General features: G+C 45.5%; 1 protein-coding gene across 1 annotated transcript in view; it reads left to right on the top strand.

The window, feature by feature from the left end:
• The window catches only part of PYGM (glycogen phosphorylase, muscle associated), a 717,259-nt gene that overhangs the window by 636,493 nt on the left and 52,941 nt on the right, over positions 1–27,825 (top strand). The window contains 4 exon segments of the mRNA XM_077457746.1: positions 5,100–5,158; positions 5,709–5,850; positions 8,610–8,668; positions 8,671–8,846. Of these exon segments, the coding sequence (XP_077313872.1) occupies positions 5,100–5,158; positions 5,709–5,850; positions 8,610–8,668; positions 8,671–8,846 (436 nt within the window).

Below are 27,825 nucleotides of genomic sequence, written 5' to 3'. Positions count from 1 at the left end.
CATACAGACATTGCTATCACCAATGTCTATGCCCCCAACTCACCTGACTCTACATTTTTCCGAGACTTGACGACCTGGACGACGTTGATACCGGAGGCCTTACACATTTTGGGAGGAGATTTTAATGCAGTAATGTCACCTACCCTTGATCGCTCGAGCAAGCCCACTACCAGTGGGATAGCGCGGGACAAACCTGTCTCCCCCCCACCGCTTTTGGCGAGAACGATCGAACAACTACGACTGATGGACCCATGGAGGATAGCCCACCCAACGGGTAGAGACTTTACTTTTTATCCCCCCCCTCACGACTCGTTTTCCCGTATAGACTATTTTTTTGTCTCCCAAGCGCTTTTCCAAATGACACGGGACCCTGAGATCCACGACCCTAGGATCTCGGACCACAGCCCAATAGCCATTAAATTGCTAGATACTCGCACGGGATCCCTATCACCTATGTGGCGTTTCCCCTCATACTTAGCGGGCAACGAGGATTTTCGTTCCATGCTAGAATCGGCTTGGACGGACTACACGCATAATAATGCAGAACACCTCTCTAACCCGAATCTTTTCTGGGAGGCTGGTAAAGCATTCTTACGCGGTAGGATTATTTCATACACTACCCAATTCAAAAACAACGCCAAACGGCAATACATGATGGCGAGTGAGACTCTTCGGACAGCACACGAACGACTAGTGACCAGTCATACGCCTGCTAATATTCGAGCCTGGACGACCGCCAAGAGGGAGTTTGACCTCTGGGCGGAACAACAGGAAGCGGCTAAAGCGTCCTACTCCACTCTATATTTCCACGAATTCGGAAACAAGGCGGGTAAACTGCTAGCGAGGCTGTGCGCCGGGACTAGAAAACCCACGCGTATTATGTCCATGAAAGACACTGCGGGGAGGACACACACCTTCCCCAAGGCAATAAGCAAAATTCTTACAGACTATTACACCCAGCTATATTCTACAGATCCGGTGGATCAGAAGGGAGCGGCGATCCTTTTAGATAAATTACACTTGCCTAAGCTAACCACTGAGGCTTTAGCTTCCCTTAACGAACCCATTTCGGTGGAGGACATCCAAGACACGATTAAGTCGTTGGCTTCGTCTAAAGCTCCGGGCCCAGACGATCTCACTGCCGAATTTTATAAATTGACCAAAGACTTCATTCCGACTACTCTGCGAACTGTCTTTAGGGCGATGTGGGACGGAGGCCCATATCTCCCTACGGGCACACAGGCATACATACGACTCATTAGTAAAAAAGATAGAGATCCCACTCTCCCAGGGTCGTATCGACCAATCTCATTGATTAACGTAGACGTGAAAATTCTATCTAAAATTGTCGCAACCCGTCTGGCATCGTTACTCCCGTCCCTTTTACACCCGGCCCAATGGGGTTTCGTTAAAGGACGCTCGGCTACGTTAAATATTCGTAAAGTTTTGACAGTCTTAGAATATGCCAAACTACACCCTGACCAAGATGTAGCCATAATATCATTAGATGCCGAAAAGGCTTTCGACAACATTAGTTTATCTTGGCTCTTTCAAGTAATGGAAAAATTTGCATTCTCTGGACCGATCCTGAACTTCCTACACCGTATGTACGAATCCCCGACAGCTCGTTTAGTGACATCTGACTTCATCTCAGACACAATCCCCCTGATGAATGGGTCGAGACAGGGCTGTCCTCTCTCCCCCTTGTTGTTCAATCTGGCCATTGAACCTTTGTCTAGGTTGATCAACTCGACTGACGGAATCAGAGGAGTAACTGTAGGGGATCACACGCTTCGATCCGCTCTTTTCACGGACGATATTCTGCTGTTTTCCACTGATCCGGCTGGGGACTTTGGGCGTCTTACAGACATATTCCAAACATTTCGGTCATACTCTGGGTTACGTATTAATTTTGAAAAAAGTGAAATACTGTCCCTTAGACCCACTTTAGCCAATACCTGGGCCTCTCAGTCCCCCTTAGCGATAGCGACTCACAGTATCACCTATCTGGGAATACGTATTGGCCGGACACCCTCAACCATTTACTCACTTAATTTTCCACCGGTAATATCAAAAATTGTAAAGGAGCTGGAGGCTTGGGCGGCTCTTCCTCTCTCGCTCTTTGGGAGATGTCATCTTTTTAAAATGGTCTCATTTGCGAGATTGCTCTACCCCATGCAGACTATTCCTCTCCTAGTTAAACACTCGGATATCACGTTGATTCACTCTGCATTGACGAAATTTTTGTGGGCCGGGAAGAAGCCGAGGATTGCTTTGAATAAGTTGTGCCTCCCGAAGGTAGAGGGAGGAGCGAGCCTGCCCAATATACGGTTTTACAACTTAGCATGTTTACTTAGGCAAGGACTTGACTGGCTATTAGGCAAGTCCAGATACTCGAACCATTCTCTAGAAACTGCAGCAGTGTCGCCGTTCACCCTCTCAGCTATCCTCCATTCGAACCCAAACAAATTGCCTATCCACCTCAAATCAAATCTACTAATTAGAGACACAGTGATAGCTTGGAGGGAGACCCGGAGACTGCTGGGGCTACCCTACAATATTTCCCGCTATCTGCCTATCCAATCTAATCCCATGTTCCTTCCATCCACAATGCATAGCGTATTTGCCTGCTGGTCGACGAAAGGTCTCACTAAGGTCTACGATGTTTATTCACACAGCTCTGGTAAACCTAAGCCTTTCCAAGTGCTGGCTCGGGAATTCTCTCTACCAATGACTCACTTCTTCTACTACCGCCAGCTACTCAGCTATCTGAGGAATAGCCATGGACACATTACGAACCCATTTCAGAAATCCTTCATAGATACTGTATTGCAAAATGGTGACTACTCTATTTCTACCATTTATACCTCTCTTATTGCCTACCAGTCTGCCAAATACCATCTGCAACCATTTCAAAAGTGGGCTGACATTTTTGACGATATGGACCTCCCCATGAAGTTATTGGAAGGTTACACTAGAGTCAGACATGTTACAATCTCCGAAACGTGGAGGGAGACTCAATTCAAGATTTTGCACAGAGCTTACTACCCCTTTCGTATTAATCGCACCGATCCCGACCAGGAACGTTGTACATGGTGCTTGGCACCACGCCCCACGCTTCTACATCACTTATGGGAATGCCCACATGTTACAAATTTTTGTAACTTAGTATTACGATTCATTCGAGACGTCGCTAACCTTGACCTACCCAGAGACCGCCTCTTATGCCTGTTCGGATGTACCCCACTTGTTGTACCACCCCTTGCGGATGAAACTACTTGTATACCTCAGTGGGTTCATCTATGTCTTCTGGTCGCACGGAGAACTATCCTGACACAATGGATCAAAGTATCACCGCCCTCACTACAGGCTGTGAAAAAGGCCCTGGAAACCCTTTTTTACCTCGAACGGTTAGATACCATCCTGTTAAGCTTTAAATCTACCACACGTTTTTTTTTAAGATGGCGCAAATTTATGGAGCATGTTTTCTCTAAGGAAGAGATACACACGAATATGCAGCCATTCAGATACACAGACTGGTATCTCAAAAGAGATCTTACAAACTCCCTGGGCACCCTAAAGATACCCAACAGGGCGACAAGAGAGAAACCCCCCCTAAGTATTAAGTAATAAGTAATGAGTAATAGATACACCACCATGATAAGTCTATGGTATTATTCTCGTTGCCTCTGAGGTTACCGTGCTCCCGCTCCTATACACCCTATCTTGTTTGTATGGTATTTAGGCATGTTACTGTACGATTCGAAACATGTATATGCTTTATATATTACCTTTTGTCTTCCTTGTATGACAAATACTTGTTTATAGAAGTAAATCTGAATAAAAAAAATTTCAAAAAAAAAAGAAAAGGAAGAAAAATTATAAAGAAATATCCCACTCGGAAGTTGATGGAAAATATTAATGATGCCCAGGAGGTGTTGCCACTGAAGTCTCACATCAAGTTCACATAGTCAAGTGTAAATCATTTCACACAAACCCGCATCTATGAATTGTCAATAAATGCATTCACATCTACATCAACATTTAATCCAAATGGGATATAAGTTTTAATCTTATTTATCCATGACATCTCAAGCCTGGATATGCCTCCAACCAGAGAGTTTCCTCTCCAGTGCGGGCAATATTTATCTATACCTAAAAATAGAGTTTTTGAAGGGTTTAAATAGGCAGAGGGTACCAACATCTGTCACGTTATGTGTAGCCGCTGTCGCACATCTGTGTGCACCCGCTCGCGCCATCGCGTATCTGCATGTGCCCATGTGCATAGGAATCCATCTGGCATGACCATGATGAGTGCTGGCAGGATCCCCAGTTCTGCTGCCATTTCCCTGACAGTTACATTTATCCATTTATTGACAAGTTCATATACTTAACCTTTCAGATTTGTGGATGAAGTACAATGATTAAAACTACATGCAAGTAGTATAGTAATAAAAGAGATTTACTTAACATAGATTAAAGATGTATTACAGATAACAAAACATAGATAAATACAGCATATTCAGTCCAGGGCAATTCATAACTTCTTCTTGAAGTTACTAGAGGTGATAGCCCGTGATCCATACTTCCCTTCTGAATCCAACTCAGCTAGCCCTTGGTATCCCATATATATATATATATATATATATATATATATATATATATGGCAGGGCAAACAATAGCTAAAACTGGTTTGAACAATACCATTGAAAAGAAAAGGTCAAAGGTTCCCAACTTCCGATAGCATTGTGTCAGATGTCTCGTGCATTACAGTGATTACACTAACATAAAATTATTACTAAGTTTCTTGTAAATCAATAACCTAAATAACTATTAAAAACCCACATTACAGTAATGAAATCGACAAACAAATGACTGCGGAATAATTCCTAATGATGTGCAAAGCTGCCAATTCACTTATGGCATTCACATACTGTATCAAAGTGAGAAGCTATTTGAACATAGTCAAAGTTATCTAGTTGAAGCTGTTATCTAGCTGTCAATTAATAATCAAGATACATATTAATACATGAATAATAAACATAATGCAATAAATAAGGTCTAATTGAGGTCTAATTGTACATGACCATCCTTTTCAGGTATAAAGAAAGATCCCAGCAAACAATATGTACCCAGAACCGTAATGATTGGAGGAAAGGTGAGCAAAGAAATAGACAAGCACAGTAACATTGTTTAGGCAATGGGTGAAAATTAACATTTCCATTTCAAGTAAACTGTAAGTGTTCTATAATCTATGAGACAGAATTTGGTCTAACTACAGTATTTGCTATTGCTCATTTATTGACTCCAAATTATTGTTTGCATTGGTGGGAAAAGTAGTTAGTGAGGTTGCAATAAGTATATGACAGCACAAAAATAAACCATAGTTCTGTTAAATATAGTTTTGTTTTATTTGACAAGGCATTCCCAGATAAGATGCTTGACTTGCACATATTGGGATGCATTAAGTCAGCCCAAGCCCTTTTGTGTACCTCAAACAGTGCATATTTCTATAAGTTAATTGTGTTAGTAATTTGGACATATGCTAAGGCAGGGATGGGTACAGTTATAGATATGCACATTTTGTATTGATGTTCTTCAGTGTTTACACTTTCTTTCTCATGTAGCAAATCTTTCTGCCTTTCTCTATCTCTCTATATTTTCCCTTTTCATTCTTGTAGTTTTCATTGTCTTTGTCTCATTGATAGGCTGCTCCTGGGTACCATGTGGCCAAGATGATCATCAAATTAATCACTTCTGTGGGTGATGTTATCAACAATGATCCTGCTGTTGGAGACCGGCTTAAATTTATATTCCTGGAGAACTACCGTGTTTCTCTGGCAGAGAAAGGTCTGGTGTTTACTTAATTGATTATCTGCAAAAGGCAACAACAGTTATTGAAGCACAGTTAGCATTAAACTTGTGTATTTACCTATCTATTAATCTATTACCATTTGGTGTATTAAAGGGGGAGTAAACCTACAGAATTTTTTTTATTTCATACCTGCAAGGGAAAAGGCATAATGAGCTAGTATGCACCGCATACTAGCTGATTATGAAATACTTACCTTAAAACGAGGCGCCGACATCTCGCACAATACACGCCGAGGGAGCTGACATGTTCCCTCGGCGTGTGTTCTGGATATTGCGGCTCCGGCGCTGAGAGTGGCCAGAGCGCCGATATCGTCACTCCCACGCATGCATGTGGGAGATTTCTTTCCAGCCGAGAAACCCCTGTGCGCATGAGCCGCTGCAATCAGCGGCTCATTGCCAGAGGAATATCTCCTTATTATAGGCTTACCTGTAAGTAAAAGTGAAAAAAATAGAGTATACAACCGCTTTAAATCTGGTAGACACAGGCTGAATATTGGCCAGCTCAACAGAGACCAGCCGAAATTCAGCCCATCTGTACGGCAGCCTGTCTGACAGAAGCCAGCTGAACGTCCGGCTTCTGTAGAATGGACGTACCAGAAAAACATCTGTCCAATTGGCATCTGACCAGCGCTCATAAGCCAATGGATGTGAGCGCTGACTGGTGTGTTCTGGCAGGGAGGACAGTCCATAGTGTCTAACAGGCATAAGAGGATCCATTCAGACTATGGATTGTGTTAAAGTAACAGGTTACTGTGAGCCTTAGGGCAGAACACCTAAACACCATGAAAATTGAAAATGCCCCTTTTGTAACACAGCACATGGCAACACTCTTCACAGGTGCTTTGTGTTTGCAGCTACTGTGCATTGTGTTGTTGCACCATTCAAAGTTAATAACCACCACAACACACCAAACCCTTGGTGCAGGCGTTGTTATATACAATGTGCAATATGTGACAAAACTTACATTTACTGCTAAGTACCATAACTTATTTTTTAAAATTTTTACAATTACAATTTTGAAAAAAACGCATGATTTTTTTACATTTTACTATAATAAATATCCCCACACCCAAATTATATAAAAAAACTTTTTTTCTTCCTCAGTTTAGGCCGATACGTAGTCTTCTAAACATTTTTGGTAAAAAAAAATTGCAATAAGCCTTTATTGATTGGTTTGTGCCAAAGTTATAGCGTTTACAAAATAGGGGATAGTTTTATGCCATTTTTAGTAGTATTTTTTTTTGCTAGTAATGGCGGCGATCAGCAATTTTTTATCATGACTGCGACATTATGGTGGACACATCAGCCATTTTTGGAACCATTGTCATTTATACAGCAAACAGTGCTATACAAATGCACTGATTCCTGTGTAAATGACACTGGCAGTAAGAGAGTGGGTCGGTGGGAGGCAGATCATCGACGAAGGCACTTACTCACCCTCCTTCCCCTCAATTTTTATGAAGTTTTTGCAAGGGCTGTTTTTCCCACGGTTGTTTTTCTTAAAGGGATAATGGGTTCTGTAGGTTGGCTGTTGCTTGGGGGGGGGGGGGGGGGGTTCACATGGGTTTGAGTTTCTCATAGCAGCAGACAGGGGTCTTGGGTTTTTGAAGGTGGACATGGTCAAAAACAGTAATGGGCTGGGCCCATCTTGGTATGGATGTACTTTTCCTACTCAGTGACATTAATAAAGGGCTATTGGTCACCAGGCTGCATCAGGTCAAAAACTGGTATTAAATTGTACCCGAGCTGGTGTAACTGTGGCTGGGGAGTGGGATAGCAATGTGATGGTTTATACAACCAATGTGATAACATGCCTTCATTAACCTAAGACTCATGAAAAAGTCAGTTAGGTAGATTATGGTTGATGAATATATTGTTTACGCAAAATGGAATTAATACGCTATTTTATTATTCATGGTTTGTTAATAAAAGGCTGCTTTGGACATTTAAATCAAAATTATGTGGTTGTCATTATTGCAGCTCCAACATCAACAATACATCAGTCATGCCTTTTCGCCATCCAGGAAGGCTACTACCCCTGTGTTGTCCAGGATGGCCAGGGCTATGTGGGTATACAACATGTGATTATTGATATCGTCTCTCTACCTGGGATAAAACCAGACTGATCAGGATTAACCACAATTGAGATAACACAATTCAATCAACTAGCAAGCACTTAGGCCATCATTTTAGTGTCAATGTTCAACAGGGAAATCAGGCAATAGGATAAGCACAAGTCTGGGTCCTTTCTGGGTTTGAGAAGCACCACCTTGGACATGAGGATGGGAGAGCACCAGCATTCAGGGAATAACAAATCTCATGGAAATGTCTTCCCTGGCTTGAGGGACATGAGATCTTTCTGTAATTCCTAAATAGTAATTGGGATGTCAAGCTTATTGGTAGAAGTCAGACATGAAAGTCCCACTTCTTCCAAGTAAGCAGTCAGGGCAGCAACCGCATTTGTCACCCTAGAACTTTAAAGGGATTGATAGTAGGCTGCAGAACGTTCATTAATCAGGATCGGGTCAGTTAAAAAATCACCAGCAGAGGACTTAATTGTAGAAATAGGGACAAGGTTAGATTGATTGTTCCTAAACTAGCCAGGCAAGCAATTTACCATTCTTCTCTTCATGCTCAAAAATTGATTGCAACTTAGAAGCTTTGATAGTACCCGAAAGGAAAACATTTGATATAAAATATGCTTCACTTACAAATTGCTCCTTTGCTTTCCTCAGTAATTCCTGCTGCTGATCTGTCTGAGCAGATCTCCACTGCTGGAACTGAGGCATCTGGAACAGCACTGCTGGAACTGAGGCATCTGGAACAGGAAACATGAAGTTCATGCTGAATGGAGCTCTTACAATTGGCACAATGGATGGAGCTAATGTGGAGATGGCTGAAGAAGCAGGAGAAGAAAACTTATTCATATTTGGCATGAGGGTGCCTGATGTAGAACGTCTTGACTGTGAAGGGTAAGAAAGAATATATTTTGTGCACAATGCCTAACTCCTCCCATGTATGCTGGGCATAACGCAGTATATGACATCTCAAATTTACATAAGTCAGCACAAAATGTACCCATTTAACAGTGAAAAATATGCCACTATTTACACTAGTAAATATAAAGTAGTTAGTAGTTAGCTGACCTGAGAGTTGCAAAGCAGTAACTTAGTGAGAAACTATAACTCAAAGGCTGGAGTCACACTTTGTGCTGTATAAATGCAAGCAGTTTTGTTAATTTGTAGTGGGCATCTGGTTTTCTGCATGCTTGTTTATTTGTTTGAAATTGCTGCATATTAAGCAACATATTAAGGAACATGTGTTGTATGTTCTTGCCAAAATAAACATTTTCTGTCCCTTGTTCTCAAACAGTGTGGCTCAGGGCCGGATCTAGCCAGATCTAGCATGTCTGATGCGGGAGTGCAGTATAAAAAAAAAATCAGGGGGGCAGAGGATGGGAGGTCAGTACAAAGTTTCAGCAGGGCAGAGGATAGAATCAGCAGTTTGTAGGTTTGTGTACAGAGGCTAGTGGTTTTTAGGACAGTGTACAAGGGTCGGCAAGGCAAAGGACGGGAGGAAGCAGGGCAATGTACAGGGAGTCAGCGGGGCCAAGGATGGTAGGTCAGCAGGGAACAAGCTTTGGACCGGTGTAAGCAGGGTGCAGGATAGGTGTCAGAGATGGCAGGTCAGAGGACAGGGGTCACAGCTGGCAGGGAAGAGGACAGGGATTACTGCTGGAGAGGGAGAGACAGAAATTACTGCTGAAGAAGCAGAGGACAGGGATCACCACTGGAGAGGCAGAGGACAGGGATCACCACTAGATAGTGTCACTGCTGGAAAGACAGATGACAGGGATCACTGCCATTCACACCTGAATGTAGCGAAAATACATGCGCCCACTAAAAATGTTACATCAAAATCGCAAGCAAGGCACACTGCATAGTCGCACTGACAGTGGGGTCCAAGCAGTGTGAACCGCGGCTCAGACCCCTTCCAAACAGGGACTCTGCTAGGCACCCATTTGCTCATCGGGGGACCTGTCCGCTGATCCCTGCTGAGCAGGTGGATGAATGGTCCATGTCCGCTACACTTATGCAGAGAAGACACAGACCACCTGTCCATTTACACCTGACTACCATCTTATCCAATCCACTAGATGGAAGGAAGAACAGATCCCCACCCGTCTGTTTTTACCAGATCGGATTGGATTGGATGTCAGAGGGTGTAAAGGAGAGGAGAATAGAGGGTCCGTCTGAAAAACAGACAGGTGGACCCAATCGGTCCATTCATGTGAAAGGGGCCTAAATGAAAAGAGAAATACAAATCACATCAATATTTGGTGTTACCACCCTTTGCCTTCAAAACCGCATAAATTCTTCTAGGTACGCTTGCACAAAGTTTTTGAAGGAACTCGGCAGGTAGGTTGTTCCAAATATCTTCGAGAACTAACCACAGATTGTCTGTGGATGTAGGCTGCCTCAGATCCTTCTGTCTCTTCATGTAATTCCTGACAGACTTGGATATGTTGAGATCAGGATTTTGTGGGGGTCAAACCATTGTTTCCAGGACTTCTTGTCCTTCTTTACACTAAAGATAGTTATATAGTTGTTAAGGTTAAATAAAGACATCAGTTCATCGAGTTCAACCTGTGTGGGTGTGTGTATGCATTTATGTTTGTAACAAATACCATATCCCTGTATATTGAAAACAAGAAGGTCTGGTGTCACCGGTAACACACCTCCATCCCTATAATATGCAACAAAAAAGAGAAATTCGCCCTGGGACTTTAGATGAGGTGAGCACCACTAAGCCAATAAAAGTAACAAGAGTAAGTACAGTAAGTATATGTTTTTATTCAGTAAAAATATTACAAGCATATTGTCATGAAAGAAAGCCACTTAGTACAAGGTACATAAAACCTGATTGAATACAATTGGTAGTAGTAGTAGTAGCACAATTGTGTATGCACAGTCACATAACATACAAACATCAGGTGTACCCGACATGTTTTGCGAGTCCCAGCTCGCTCTTCAGGGGTAGATGTGCATGAATTGTACCTAAGGTGAAAGGATACAATTTGGTATATGGTAAATACTTGGTATTTTAAAGGTAGAGGATAAGAGGGGCCTAATAAATGGAGGCCCCATACTCACCACTACACATAGCCGAGCCAACAAATGTGAAGCCTTCAGACATTGGCAGCAAATGTATCACCAGGGAGCTGAGGAGGCAGAGCCAGAAGAGACCCCACACAGGGCAGATTGGACGGAAAGCATCGCATGGATGGGGAATGTGTATCCCTATTGGTCTCACTATGTCCATGGTAAGTATTGACTGTAAACATAAAGGGGTATATCAGATAATATGAAGTAGTAGGTAAAATATAAGAGTAATAACATGGACAATTCTATATATAATATATAAAGACTAGAGCCATGAATGGCATGGACAAAGGACTATAGGGAAATGTGGTGGAGAAACACCAAAGAATGGCATGAGTGGAAGTAAGGAAATGAGCAAAAAGCATTGAAAAAGAAATGAAGTGCAAATATGGGGGAAGTCAAAGTGGTCAAAGACAAGCTACAGGTGAGCACTTGAGGAAAACCAATGGTTTTACCTGAGTGAAATAGGTGTATGATTGCATCGGTGGTAGATTCCAATTAGAGGCATCCACAAGCATGAGTGTTCAGTGAAAGCAAAAGCTGCAAATGGATCCATGCAGTGCTAAACCTCCAAGTTATATCCAGGAAGGGCTCAAGGAGCTCCGCCCCCAACATCATGTGTGGATGACAGGAAAGTGCACAAGCACTCCTATAGGTCAACCAGATGGTATAATGCATGCAGCCGTAACAACGCCGCAAAATCGCAGACATTGAGCGGCTGGTGCATACACATGGCGCCGATGTGTAGGTGACCCCACCCGCACTAAAGAGCGGGTGGGGTCATGCTTGGTTATGATTAGTGATGGACGAACTTCCGACGGGACGTTTCGCGAACGCGAAATGCGAACGGACCCAAACGTTCGCGAAACCGAACGTTCGCCGCGGGCCCCATTGACTTCAATGGGAGGCGAACTTTGCAAACCTTCATGTCGAATTTGCGGCCACGTGGTAATTATTAGGGGGTAAAACGTAGTCCCACCATCTGGACAATGACATAATACATGTATGAGGTGAATTTGGGATCGATAACTACAAGCATTTTTATTTTATTTGGGAAATTGTTCTAACAATTCAGGACTATGGAGCTAATGAAGGCAATGGAGGAGAGGGAAGGTCAGGGACCAGGGTAGGCAAAGAAGAGGGTGCAGGAGATGATCACCAGCAGCGTGACATACCGGAATGACACATGCACCGTGATAGAGGCATCTGACAGCAGCACCGTAATACAGCGCTGACAGCAGCACCGTGACATACAGCGCTGACAGCAGCACCGTGACATACAGCGCTGACAGCAGCACCGTGACATACAGCGCTGACAGCAGCACCGTGACATACAGCGCTGACAGCAGCACCGTGACATACAGCGCTGACAGCAGCACCGTGACATACAGCGCTGACAGCAGCACCGTGACATACAGCGCTGACAGCAGCACCGTGACATACAGCGCTGACAGCAGCACCGTGACATACAGCGCTGACAGCAGCACCGTAAGCAGCCCCAGGAGGAAGTCAGCACAGCACAGGGATGGTGTGATCCCCTCATAATAAGAACCCCCAGGAGGAAGTCAGCACAGCACAGGGATAGTGTGATCCCTTCATAATAAGAACCCCCAGGAGGAAGTCAGCACAGCACAGGGATATCATAAGCAGCCCCAGTAGAAATATGACACCGCTCAACCTCTTCAAAGAGGAGGGTAGGGGCATATAGTACGGTGTGCTTTTTTGGGTCAAGGAAGTGAGCCAAATGAATTAAGAAGGTCTGTGTGCTTGATTAAAAAAATAGTTTATAGACATATACATGGTCTACTGGTCACATGTGTTGAATTCCTCCGAGATCCATGCCTCATTCATTTTTAGAAATGTGAGGTAGTTAACACTGTGGTGAGCTAGGCGAGTACGCTTATCGGTCACAATCCCCCCTGCTGCGCTGAACGTCCTTTCGGACAGGACACTGGATGAGGGGCAAGCCAACAGTTCGATTGCAAATTGGGCAAGCTCTGGCCAGAGGTCAAGCCTGCCCACCCAGTAGTCTAGGGGTTCATCACTCCTCAGAGCGTCCACATCGGCCGTTAACCCAATGTAGTCGGACACCTGACGGTCTAGGCGTTCCCTGATGCTGGATCCGGATGACACCTGTCGATGGGTCGGCTGAAAGAATGACCTCATATCCGAAGTCACCAACACATCTTCAAACCGGCCTCTTCTTGCAGGCGCTGTTGGATTGGTACCCGCAAATCCTTCTCTGGGAGTGGGAATTGCTCCTCTGCCAGCGCACGCAAAAGCAGAATGCAGCATTTCTCGAAGCAAGGCCTGGAAGTGCTGCATTCTGACAGCCCTCTGCGACGGCGGTAACATTTCCGCCATTTTGTGTTTGTACCGGGGGTCTAAGTACGTTGCCACCCAGTACTGGTCCTTGACCCTCATGCTTTTTATACGGGGGTCCCTATTAAAACACTGGAGCATGAAGGCCCCCATTTGCACTAAAGTGGAAGCGGTGTGGTGGCCTGGCTCCTGCTCATCATCCAGGATAATGTCGTCCTCTTCATTCTCCTCTCCCCATCCTCGCACAACAGGGATCCCAGAAAGGTTTAAAGCATGCTCTTCTTGCTCCTGCTCATCCGCCCCGGCACCATCCTCCTCTGACTCCTCATCAGACTCCTGTTGTTGACTTGTCTCAGATAGAGTAGCCCCCCCTGGGAATTCATCCAGCATTGCGACTTCCTCATCTTCCCGCTCCTGCTCCTCCACAGCCTGATCAATGACACGACGCAATGCACGCTCCAGAAAGAAGGCATAAGGTACCATGTCACTGATGGCGCCATGGCTGCGACTGACCAGTTTGGTGATCTCCTCAAATGGCCGCAGAAGTCTGCATGTGTCGCGCATGAGCAGCCACTGGCGCGGTGAAAAAAAACCCAGCTCCCCAGAACCGTTTCTTTCGCAGAGTTCATACAGGTAGACGTTAACTGCACGTTTCTGCTGGAGCAGCCTATCAAGCATATAGAAGGTTGAGTTCCATCGCGTCGGGCAATCGCAAATAAGACGTCTGACCGGCAGATGGTGTCGCCGCTGAATGTCAGCAAGGCGAGCCATGGCCGTGTAAGATCTTCTGAAATGGGCCGAGATTTTCCTTGCCTGCCGCAAGATGTCCTGGACCCCAGGGTATTTGACAAGGAATCGCTGCACGACCAAGTTTAAGACGTGTGCCATGCACGGCACGTGCGTGATTTTGCCCTGTTTCAATGCGCTAAGCAGATTGGCACCGTTGTCACACACCACTTTACCAACTGTCAAATTGAGCGGTGTTAGCCACTCATCTGCCTGTGAACGCAAAGCTGAAAGGAGTGCCGGGCCAGTGTGGCTCTTTGCTTCCAGGCACAACAGACGCAGCACGGCATGGCAACGTCTCACCTGGCATGTGGAATAGGTTCTGGGGAGCTTGGGCGGTGCAGTGGAAGAGACGCTAGCAGCGGAAAAGGAGGAGGCAGCTGAGGAGGAGAGGGAGGAGGATGGAGTAGGAGGAGGAGAAGAAGAGTCAGGCCTGCATGCAATCCGTGGCGGTAAAACCAAATCTACACGGGTGCCACGGGTTACATGCTTGACGGCCGTCAGAAGGTTCACCCAGTGGGCAGTAAAACTGATATACCTTCCCTGCCCGTGTTTGCTAGACCACGTGTCTGTGGTCAGATGTATCTTGGCACCGACACTGTGTGCCAGAGATACATTCACTTGCCGCTGAACATGGCCATATAGCTCTGGGATGCCCTTCTCTGAGAAATACTTCCTTCCTGGGACCTTCCATTGTGGTGTTCCAATGGCCACAAATTTGCGAAAGGCCTCCGAGTCCACCAGTTTATATGGCAGTAGTTGGCGGGCTATGAGTTCTGACAAGCCAGCCGCCAACCGTTGGGCAAGAGGGTTATCCGGCGTCATCATTTTTTTACGCTCAAACATTAGGCCCACGGAAGCCTGCCTTTTTGCAGAAAAATGTGAGCTTGGCGTGATGGAAGGTGGAGTGGAGGACAATTGTGAGGAGAGAGGAGAAGGAGAAGTAGAAGACGAGGCTGGACGGTGAGAGCCTGCAGTGTGGCTTTGTGTGTTCCGTTGCTCCCACTGGGCTCGGTGATGGCTGCTCATGTGCCTTCTTAAGGCGGTCGTCCCTAGGTGAGTATTGGGCTTACCGCGACTAACGCGTTGACTGCAAAGATTGCAGATGGCAACGCTATTGTCAGCAGCGGACACGTTAAAAAAAGCCCACACTGCGGAGCCATGTGCCGGTGTCCTGGGAGCGCCAGATGTGACCGTACATGGTCGATGACTCGCTCCTGATACATTTGCAGTCTGCTTTGTCCCTGCTGTGCAATGTAAGTCATTGCTGCTTCTCCTCCCTATCTGCTGGTCCATATCTCCCTCTGAACTCCCCTCCTCTTCCTCTCTTGTGGGCACCCACGTGACATCACTAGACACGTCATCATCAACGTCACCTTCCCCACCGCTATAAGTAGAGATCTCGGAGTAGGCAGCAACACCGGGGACCAACCTCCTCCTTGGGCTGATCTGGGTACTGGCGTCAGACTGCTGAGTAGCGCTTGTTGCTACCTCCTCTTCCTGATCCAATACCAAGAGTGGCTGCGCATCAGAAATGTCCTCTTGATATGGATCGGAAAATAATTCCAGTGACTCAAGCGGAAGGTATGTGGTGGTGGTGGTGGTGGTCGTGTTGTTGGTGGTAGTGTCTTTGGGGGTGCACATAGCAGAGAGTGAAGAAGAGGGTGCAGATCGAGAGGATGAGGAGGGTGCAGAAGAGTAAGGCTGAGCGAGCCACTCAACCAAGTCTGGTGCATCCTTTAAAGTAATTGAACGCACCTTCTGCAACTTCCCACTTTGGCTCAAGCCTGTTGCTCCTGCCCTACCCCTACCACCCCTGCGGAAGGGCCTGCCTCTTCCTCTGCATGTCATTTTTTAAATGACCCTGTGACAAAACTCTTAGTCCCTATACCGCTGAAGGACTGCTGCAGTATAGGTGAGCGGTCAGCAGTGGTGCACGTCAACCCTATCTATTGTGGACCTATAGCGGTCCTTACAGAACAGCAGACTGTACCGCACTCAAGCCTATGTACCGTAGCACCCTATACCAAGTTACCAGTCCTTATAAGAACTTTTGTGGACCAAGCAGGTTGTGTATTAGTGTTTAGCAGACTGTACGTCAGTCCCTATACCGCTGAAGGACTGCTGCAGTATAGGGCAGCGGTCAGCAGTGGTGCACGTCAACCCTATCTATTGTGGACCGATAGCGGTCCTTACAGAACAGCAGACTGTACCGCACTCAAGCCTATGTACCGTAGCACCCTATACCAAGTTACCAGTCCTTATAAGAACTTTTGTGGAACAAGCAGGTTGTGTGTTAGTGATTAGCAGACTGTACGTCAGTCCCTATACCGCTGAAGGACTGCTGCAGTATAGGGCAGCGGTCAGCAGTGGTGCACGTCAACCCTATCTATTGTGGACCGATAGCGGTCCTTACAGAACAGCAGACTGTACCGCACTCAAGCCTATGTACCGTAGCACCCTATACCAAGTTACCAGTCCTTATAAGAACTTTTGTGGAACAAGCAGGTTGTGTGTTAGTGATTAGCAGACTGTACGTCAGTCCCTATACCGCTGAAGGACTGCTGCAGTATAGGTGAGCGGTCAGCAGTGGTGCACGTCAACCCTATCTATTGTGGACCGATAGCGGTCCTTACAGAACAGCAGACTGTACCGCACTCAAGCCTATGTACCGTAGCACCCTATACCAAGTTACCAGTCCTTATAAGAACTTTTGTGGACCAAGCAGGTTGTGTATTAGTGTTTAGCAGACTGTACGTCAGTCCCTATACCGCTGAAGGACTGCTGCAGTATAGGGCAGCGGTCAGCAGTGGTGCACGTCAACCCTATCTATTGTGGACCGATAGCGGTCCTTACAGAACAGCAGACTGTACCGCACTCAAGCCTATGTACCGTAGCACCCTATACCAAGTTACCAGTCCTTATAAGAACTTTTGTGGAACAAGCAGGTTGTGTGTTAGTGATTAGCAGACTGTACGTCAGTCCCTATACCGCTGAAGGACTGCTGCAGTATAGGTGAGCGGTCAGCAGTGGTGCACGTCAACCCTATCTATTGTGGACCGATAGCGGTCCTTACAGAACAGCAGACTGTACCGCACTCAAGCCTATGTACCGTAGCACCCTATACCAAGTTACCAGTCCTTATAAGAACTTTTGTGGAACAAGCAGGTTGTGTATTAGTGTTTAGCAGACTGTACGTCAGTCCCTATACCGCTGAAGGACTGCTGCAGTATAGGGCAGCGGTCAGCAGTGGTGCACGTCAACCCTATCTATTGTGGACCGATAGCGGTCCTTACAGAACAGCAGACTGTACCGCACTCAAGCCTATGTACCGTAGCACCCTATACCAAGTTACCAGTCCTTATAAGAACTTTTGTGGAACAAGCAGGTTGTGTATTAGTGTTTAGCAGACTGTACGTCAGTCCCTATACCGCTGAAGGACTGCTGCAGTATAGGGCAGCGGTCAGCAGTGGTGCACGTCAACCCTATCTATTGTGGACCGATAGCGGTCCTTACAGAACAGCAGACTGTACCGCACTCAAGCCTATGTACCGTAGCACCCTATACCAAGTTACCAGTCCTTATAAGAACTTTTGTGGAACAAGCAGGTTGTGTGTTAGTGATTAGCAGACTGTACGTCAGTCCCTATACCGCTGAAGGACTGCTGCAGTATAGGGCAGCGGTCAGCAGTGGTGCACGTCAACCCTATCTATTGTGGACCGATAGCGGTCCTTACAGAACAGCAGACTGTACCGCACTCAAGCCTATGTACCGTAGCACCCTATACCAAGTTACCAGTCCTTATAAGAACTTTTGTGGAACAAGCAGGTTGTGTGTTAGTGATTAGCAGACTGTACGTCAGTCCCTATACCGCTGAAGGACTGCTGCAGTATAGGTGAGCGGTCAGCAGTGGTGCACGTCAACCCTATCTATTGTGGACCGATAGCGGTCCTTACAGAACAGCAGACTGTACCGCACTCAAGCCTATGTACCGTAGCACCCTATACCAAGTTACCAGTCCTTATAAGAACTTTTGTGGACCAAGCAGGTTGTGTATTAGTGTTTAGCAGACTGTACGTCAGTCCCTATACCGCTGAAGGACTGCTGCAGTATAGGGCAGCGGTCAGCAGTGGTGCACGTCAACCCTATCTATTGTGGACCGATAGCGGTCCTTACAGAACAGCAGACTGTACCGCACTCAAGCCTATGTACCGTAGCACCCTATACCAAGTTACCAGTCCTTATAAGAACTTTTGTGGAACAAGCAGGTTGTGTGTTAGTGATTAGCAGACTGTACGTCAGTCCCTATACCGCTGAAGGACTGCTGCAGTATAGGGCAGCGGTCAGCAGTGGTGCACGTCAACCCTATCTATTGTGGACCGATAGCGGTCCTTACAGAACAGCAGACTGTACCGCACTCAAGCCTATGTACCGTAGCACCCTATACCAAGTTACCAGTCCTTATAAGAACTTTTGTGGAACAAGTGAGTTGTGAATGTTTAGCAGACTGCAGCAGAAGGGCAGCAGTCAAGTATAATATCCTTTCTATATTTGGAAGAAAGAATATTATACATGTACAAGCCTATTACTGTACCACTGATACCAGTCCTGAAAAGAACCTTTGTGGAACTAATAATAACAGCAAGTCTTTAAAATTACCCTCACTGCCTGACAACACTGCTTCCTTCCTGTCCCTATACAAATTGGCAAAAAAAGAGAACGATTAGTGGTTACTGGAACAGCTCTTTTGTGGACCTTGATAGTAACAGCTAATGATGATGATGATGATGATGATGATGAAAGACTAATCTGGCTGTCCCTGTAGCATACACCGTCCTTTCCCTTTCTCTAAACTAACAAAAGACACTCAGGCTGCTGCAAGAATCAGCAGCACAGCAAACCTATCAACACCTAACACCTATACCAGTCCTGAAAAGAACTTTTGTGTACCAAATAGCTAGTGGTTTATCTCTCCCTACTCCACACAGGAACCTGTCCCTATCGTAACAGAAGAAAGAATGTAAAATGGCCACCGGATCGGGTGTATTTATAGGTTAGGGGGAATGTACAAGTGTCCATGTGCTGTCATGTCTCAATTGGCTGTCCTGTATCACATGATAAACGTGTCACCAAAGGTTAAAGTTCTTGTATACATTAAACACGTAAGTCCGCCGCGGCGAACGACGGAAAAAGGCGTTCGAACGTGCGGACCGCGAATGTCGGAAATTCGCCGCGAAACGACCGCCGGGCGAACCGTTCGGCCATCACTAGTTATGATAATATGCCAACCTAAACATTTTTTTTAAATTGTCAATGCTTCACGCTGATACCACTGCTTATGGAAGGGAGTTTAAACAGTAAATAACCCCTTGCACAGTTTAAGGTTAAACTGCTTCCCATCCAATTTTAATGAGTGACCACGTATCCTCTTGAGCCACCTAGGACTGAACATTTTTTTCCCTATGCTAGAATAACAATTTATTTATATATTGCGATCATATCTTAAGCATCTCTTCTCCAGGGAAAACAAGCTTAATGTGTGTAGCCTTTCCTCAGGTCCTCCAGCCCCCTTATTCATTTATTTGCCCTTCCCGGGAATGTCTTCAATTCCAGCACATCCTATCTGGGAACTGGTGGCCAGAACTTTTTGTAAGGTGGTAGAATTATAGATTTATCTCTGGAGTATATCTCCTTTTTAATGTATACTAAACATGTGCACTGCCAAAAAATGTGTTCATTTTCGTTTTGTTTCATTCTTTTTTTATTTTTTTTTAGTTTTTTGGGTCATTCGCTATGATCACAATTCGTAATTCGTAAACTCGAAAATTCGTAAATCCATAAATTACTAAATTCGAAAATTTGTAAATTCGAAAGTAAAAAAATAAGAAATAAAATCTAAAAATGTGAAAGAATAACTAATAATAACTAACAATTAAAGTATAGATATTGGAATTCCATTTCAAATTTGCCCGTTAGTGAGGGTAATTTATCCAAAGTTACAAATTATCCAAAATAACGAATGTCACATCTAAATAAACGGAACAGAACAAATTAATAATAATTATAATAATAAAAACGTATTTATATTATTGTTGTTATGTATTATTATTAATTTGTTACGTTCCATTCGAATGATTCGTTACTATGGATAAATTCGTATTTGTTACATTCACTAACAGCCAACTTTGAAAGGAAATTTCAATTTCCTATAATTTAATAGTTAGTAACAGTTAAATTATTATTAGTTAGTTATTTTTCTCATATTTTCACATTTTCAGGTTTTCAAATTTACAAATTTGCCAATTTTTTTTGAATTTGTTACATTTACAAACTTGCGAATTTGCGAATTTACGAACTTACAGATTTTAAAATATTAGAATAATGAATATTCGCAAAAATTAGTTAAACAGGTTTTTGATAATTCGGATGTCAGGTCAACTTGAGGCGAGGTGACAGATGCACACTGTAGGGATCAGGAGTGCACTGCAAGGTTGTGGACCCTACAGCTGACTGCTGCAGATGGGAGACAGATCCCACTAGGGTTAGATTGTAAGATTCCCTGGGGCGCGGAGTCTCAGAGCCAGCAGGTGTTCACCAGCGCCTCTAGTGGTGAGGATGGACTTGGCTGCAACTGGCTCCAGGTCGCGACCCACAGGGTCCCCCAGCTTACACCCACAGTAGGCAACAGGAGGATAGGGATAGTGAGGGACAAAGCCAAGGTCAGGGCCACAAGCTGAGGAATAGTCAGGGACACACCAAAAGGTCAGGATCACAGGCAAACAGGGATAGTCAAGGACACGCCAAAGTCGGTAACGGAACAACAGAAGAGCACATGGCAGGTAACAGGAAGCTAACACACAAAGGTTGATTAGCAGGGTTGGCCTGCAGTGCACAGGTTAAAATAGAGTTCTCTGACAGGAGCTAGGGTGGAGTCATGCCAGAGGATGGATTACAAAAGCAGTCAGGTGAGGGTCGGCTGGTCTCTAGAGACATACACATGGATACAGGTAAGCAGACAAACACTATTGCAAAACCATGACAGTACCCTCCCTCTTACGAGGCCTCCCCCTCCCCCGCCTGGGTCCAGGCTTAAAGGGAAACTCCAGATGGAACCTCCTCAACAGACTAGGAGCAAAGACCTCAGATGCAGTGATCCAAGACCTATCCTCAGGGCCAAACCCTTTCCAATGTACGAGGTACTGAAGAATGCCTTTACGGAGCCGGGAATCCAAAACTTGACTAACCTCATATTTTAGATTATCCTCAGAGACTGGAACCAAGGTAGGGAGAGGACGAGAGGACTTGAGGACTAAAGGCTTTTTAGGAATGGGTAAGGGCATGAGAAGATCAGGAGCCTGAGCAGGGTCCCCCAGACCCTTAAAGATGAGCTGGGCATCCATAACAGGACCACCAGACTGGGCAGAGGTCAGTGGATCCCTGAGGTCAGGTTGGTTAGAAGGTGACATGTCACAAGAGTCAAGCTGGATAGCTGAAACACAAACAGAATGCAGAGAACCCTGAGAAAAAGATTGAAAACCCCACCTGGCCGAATTAGGTATTCTATCCAAAGGATGGATTGAGCCTCTTAAACGGGTTTGAACGGACATAGTAGCAGTAGGGTGAGGCCAGGTCACAGAAGGTCCTGAACAGGAAGCAGGAAGCTCATTGGGCATGGGCTGGACTGTCATAACTGGAGCAGAGGCCGACTGAATAGTATTGTCAGGTGTAGCGACCATCTCAATCGCATCACAGGGCATAGCAACTGTAGAACTTGCAGACAAGTTAGCCTGGCTGTGCGTCCAAGGGAGATTAGGGACAGGCAAAGGTAAATGCTTATGCGAATTGGAGTGAATGATCGACTCAGGTTCATAGGTGGGCCCCTCATCCAGAGTACCACATGACCTAGAGAGTGCATCAGTCCGACTATTGCAGGACGCATCCCAGAGATCGCTATATACAGCGGGAAGAGCAGAAGATACTGGGATGGTGGTAACAGGAAGTTTCTCTTTTGGGGTACCCTTGAGTAGGCAGGAAGAGGAACAGGAGGAACCCCAAGCCAGGATCTGTCCAGCAGACCAGTCAACATGTGGAGAATGGAGCCGTAACCAAGGAAGACCTAATATGATAGGAGATGAAGCCTTAGGTAAGACAAGGAAGGATATCCACTACTGGTGGAGTGTCCCTACTGACATCTTAACAGGAAGAGTCTGGAAGTGGATAGGGCCCCCTGGGAGAACCGTGCCATCAATCGCCAAGACCACCAATGGCGTTGTAAGGGGCAAAAGGGTAAGTCTCATGGAGGAGTCAGTTTCACAATCCACGAAATTGGCAGCGGCTCCGGAATCCAGATGTGCTGAGACCGAACGAGAGGAAGCACCGACATGAAGCAACATAGAAAGGAGAAGACGAGAAGGTGAAGGTGATATTTCAGGGTCTAATACTCCACCTTCCAGATGTATTAGCCCTGAGCGTTTTTCCGGACGAAGAGAACAAGTGTCACGGAAATTACCTTTGGCCCCACAATAGAGGCATAGGCCCAGAGTTCTGCGCCTAGCACGTTCTTCGGGAAATAACTTAGACCAGCCCAACTGCATAGGTTCCTCAGTAGGCAGGGGGTGCTCCTCGGATCGAAGAGAAGGGACTGGGGGCTCAGGCTGCCTAAAGAACGAGGAGTGCTGGCGTCTTTTTTCCAGGGCCCTCTCCTGAAAGCGAATATCAATCTGGTTACACAAGGTGATGACACTGTCCAGATCAGCAGGAAGGGATCTTCCTGCTAATTCATCCTTCACTCTATCAGAAAGGCCATGTAAAAAGGTTGCAACTAGGGCCTCATTATTCCAGCTCAATTCAGCTGTGAGGATACGGAACTGAAGAGCATACTGTCCCACAGACGCGGACTGTTGACGGAGACGTAAAAGAGCACTAGCCGCTGAGGAGACACGACCCGGTTCCTCGAAGATATTCCGAAAAAGTTTCAAGAAATCAGACAGGTTAAAAACCACTGGATCATTCAGTTCCCACAGAGGGGCAGCCCAAGCTAGCGCCTCGCCGGACAGGAGGGATATGATATATGCTACTTTTGCCCGCTCAGACAGGAAGTTTTGGGGCTGAAGTTCAAAATGAATTGTGCACTGGCTAAGGAACCCCCTGCAAGCCTTGGAGTCCCCAGAGAAACAGGACGGAGCTGGCAGTAATAATGCATGCGTGGATGCGACTGGTGCGATAGGTGCAGCTGCTGACTGTACTTGAGGCTGCAGGTTCGGGGTTCCCAAGGAAGCCTGTAGCTGCTCGAAGCGGGAAGCTAGATCTTGAAGGAATCGCATCACCTGGGTCTGATGCGATTCTTGGGTCTCAAGTCTGCCAACTAAGCCCTGCAACGGATCGACTGTAGGAAGCGGCACGTCAGTCGGGTCCATGGCTGATCAAACTGTCAGGTCACCTTGAGGCGAGGTGACAGATGCACACCATAGGGATCAGGAGTGCACCGCAAGGTTGTGGACCCTACGGCTGACTGCTGCAGATGGGAGACAGATCCCACTAGGGTTAGAGCGTAAGATTCCCTGGGGCACGGAGTCTAAGAGCCAGCAGGTGTTCACCAGCACCTCTAGTGGTGAGGATGGACTTGGCTGCAACTGGCTCCAGGTCGCGACCCCCAGGGTCCCCCAGCTCACACCCACAGTAGGCAACAGGAGGATAGGGATAGTGAGGGACAAAGCCAAGATCAGGGCCACAAGCAGACATGAATAGTCAGGGACACGCCAAAAGGTCAGGATCACAGGCAAACAGGGATAGTCAAGGACACGCCAAAGTCGGTAACGGAACAACAGAAGAGCACGCGGCAGGTAACAGGAAGCTAACACACAAAGGTTGATCAGCAGGGTTGGCCTGCAGTGCACAGGTTAATATAGAGTTCTCTGATAGGAGCTAGGGTGGAGTCATGCCAGAGGATGGATTACAAAAGCAGTCAGGGGAGGGTCGGCTGGTCTCTAGAGACGTACACATGGATACAGGTAAGCAGACAAACACTATTGCAAAACCATGACAGTACCCTCCCTCTTACGAGGCCTCCCCCTCCCCCGCCTGGGTCCAGGCTTAAAGGGAAACTCCAGATGGAACCTCCTCAACAGACTAGGAGCAAAGACCTCAGATGCAGTGATCCAAGACCTATCCTCAGGGCCAAACCCTTTCCAATGTACGAGGTACTGAAGAATGCCTTTACGGAGCCGGGAATCCAAAACTTGACTAACCTCATATTTTAGATAATCCTCAGAGACTGGAACCGAGGTAGGGAGAGGACGAGAGGACTTGGGGACTAGAGGCTTTTTAGGAATGGGTAAGGGCATGAGAAGATCAGGAGCCTGAGCAGGGTCCCCCAGACCCTTAAAGATGAGCTGGGCATCCATAACAGGACCACCAGACTGGGCAGAGGTCAGTGGATCCCTGAGGTCAGGTTGGTTAGAAGGTGACATGTCACAAGAGTCAAGCTGGATAGCTGAAACACAAACAGAATGCAGAGAACCCTGAGAAAAAGATTGAAAACCCCACCTGACCGAACGACTTGGCTGCAACTGGCTCCAGGTCGCGACCCCCAGGGTCCCCCAACTCACACCCACAGTAGGCAACAGGAGGATAGGGATAGTGAGGGACAAAGTCAAGATCGGGGCCACAAGCAGACATGAATAGTCAGGGACACGCCAAAAGGTCAGGATCACAGGCAAACAGGGATAGTCAAGGACACGCCAAAGTCGGTAACGGAACAACAGAAGAGCACGCGGCAGGTAACAGGAAGCTAACACACAAAGGTTGATCAGCAGGGTTGGCCTGCAGTGCACAGGTTAATATAGAGTTCTCTGATAGGAGCTAGGGTGGAGTCATGCCAGAGGATGGATTACAAAAGCAGTCAGGTGAGGGTCAGCTGGTCTCTAGAGATGAACACATGGATACAGGTAAGCAGACAAACACTATTGCAAAACCATGACATCGGATAATTCCGAGTTAACAAATTTGTCAAAATTCGTTAAAAAAACTAAAAGAATTGGACATGTCTAATGCATACTAATAGTATATTGGTCTTGCTTGTTGCAGCTTGGCATTGTATACTATTGCTGAGTCTATCATCAGCTAGGACTCATGTATCCTTTTGCATCCTTGATTCCCCCAAGGTTCCCCCCCTAGTGTGTAGCCTGCATTCATATTTTTAGCCCCCAAGCGCATCACTTTTATTTTCCCTACAATAAACCTCATTTGCCATTTAGTTGCCCACCCTTCTATTTTATTGAGGTCATGTTTCAATATCCTGGTGTAAAGTTATTGACTTGCTTAGCTTTATATAGTCTGCAAATACCCAGATTGAACTATTTATATCAACCTCTATATTGTTTATGAACAAGTTAAACAGAATTAGTCAGAACAGAGCCCTGGGCAGCCCGCTCACAATTTCAGACCATTCAGAAGCTATACTATTTGTTACCACCCTTTGGCCGTGCCCCTGCAACAAATTTTCTATCCAGGTACATACACTTTCGTCTATGCCAACAGACCTCAATTTGTAAATTAGGTGTTTGAGGTAACGTGTTAAGTGATTTGGCAAAATCTAGATACACTACATCCACTTTCCTTCCTCTATCCAGATTACAGCTCACTTTCTCATACAGTAGAATGTTAAAAGGTTGGTCTGGCAAGAATGATCTTTCATAAACTCATGCTGGTTACTACTAATTATATTTCATCATCACATTCTTGGATGTGGTCCCTTATAATCCCCCCCCCAATAGTTAAGAAACTATTGATGTAAGGCTAACTCATATGTAGGTTCCTGATGTGCATATCTGCCCCATTTTCAATATTGGCACCACGCTAGCAGACTGCCAATCTGACGGTACCATTTCGGTCAGTAATGCCCCGTACACACGAGAGGGATTAAGTCTGACAGACCTCCAAAGGAGTTCCGCCGGAGTTCCGACGGAGTTCCGACGGAGTTCTGGCGGACTTTTTGACCGAACGGACTTGACCACACACCATCACACCAAACTCCGACGGAGTCGAACGTGATGACGTACGACTGGATTCGACGTAGGAAGTTCATAGACAGTAGCCAATAGATGCCCTAGCGTCGGTTTTAGTCCGTCGGAGTAGCACACACACGAGCGAATTTTTCGAAGGGGACCGGGTCCGGCGGAGTTCCGTCGGGAAAATTTGAAGCATGCTTCATTTCTAAAGTCCGTTTATTCGATTTTTCTTATAACAAAAAGTAGAAAATATCTTTTTTTTTTCAAAATTTTTAGTCTTTTTCTATTTATATCGTAAAAAATAAAAATCGCAGAGGCAATCAAATACAATGCAAAAGAAAGCTCTATTTGTGGGAAAAAAAGGACGCAAATATCGTTTGGGTACAACATTGCATGACTGCGCAATTACCAGTTAAAGCAGTGCAGTGCCAAATTGTAAAAAGACCTCTGGTCCTTAGGCTGACAATTGGTCCGTGGCTTAAGTGGTTAAGGCGTGGAGGTGGTATGTAAAACCCTTATTAAATCTACTCCACACAAGGGGGCAAGGAAGAGAGGGAGGAGGAGAGAAGAAAACCCCCCCCCCCCCAATATTACACCATATACTGTACATACACCGTTGCTTCGTGTCTTTCTTAAAAAACCCATATTATATATGTACTGTAAATGTATAAATCAAGCAAGTCTAAAAAAAACAAAAAACAAAAACAAAAACAAAAAAAACCCTATGATATAAAGCATATTCTTCAACCCTCCTAACAACCAGATCCCTTCAAACCCACTACCTTGTGTCTCTTCACTGCCCTGTAACACTATATATTTACAACTAATTAATATCTTCTTTGAGCAGATCGCACCCCCTAAATATAATCCATAGATAGTTAATTAACATTTTTTCCTTTTCTCTTTAACCCCACCCTACTAAATAAGTATAGTGATTTCAAAATTCACCACGAAAAAAACAGCCCATATAACACCATGTAAATTAGTAATCAAATAATCTCTTCCTGACACAAAACATATTAAATAAATATGGTGATTTCACCAGCCACACAAATTTACATGATAAGTGTCTTGCTTAAACAAAACATACTCCATAAACATAATAAACTCTCCGCCCAAAAAAAAAAAAAAAACATATAGCACCCTATATATGAGTGATTAAATATTCTTGCTAACACCAAACCTATTAATATATATTGTAATGTTCGGGGTGATTAAGCTCAATTGGTAGATGCGCGTTTTAGTCTACATCAGGCAGGCGTTTTATGGTTAAGGGCCTGGTAGCCCACGTTTATTATAAGAAAACAAAATATTTAGTTCATCCAGTAATCCCACGCAGGGGTTTAAATTCATTCAGCACACAAATGAACATACCAAGCCACCTGGCTCTCAATTGTCAACAGTTCCTCTGCTTGCTCCCAACAGATTTGTCAACTCTTTCCAGCCCCCTGGACTCACCGACTTCCTTAGTCTTCCTGACTCTCAAGGTTGTCAGCCTTTCCCAGTCCCTTACACGGACTACAGTCTCCCACAGGGCAAACCACTCCTCCACACCCTCCTACAACTTCCTGTCTTGCTTTTTAAAGACACTGCCTTAACAGGTGGGTTAATCAATTGTATTCCCTTAAAGAGAGCACAACCCAAACAGAGGGGAAATATAGCGTCCTTCCAGG

Source organism: Lithobates pipiens, unplaced genomic scaffold (genome assembly GCF_037356315.1).
Source record: "Lithobates pipiens isolate NorthernLeopardFrog02 unplaced genomic scaffold, aLitPip1_a1.2 Scaffold_10, whole genome shotgun sequence".
Taxonomy (NCBI): domain Eukaryota; kingdom Metazoa; phylum Chordata; class Amphibia; order Anura; family Ranidae; genus Lithobates; species Lithobates pipiens.
The sequence above is the reverse complement of the archived record's forward strand: the minus strand, read 5'-3'. Positions and strand labels throughout refer to the sequence as shown.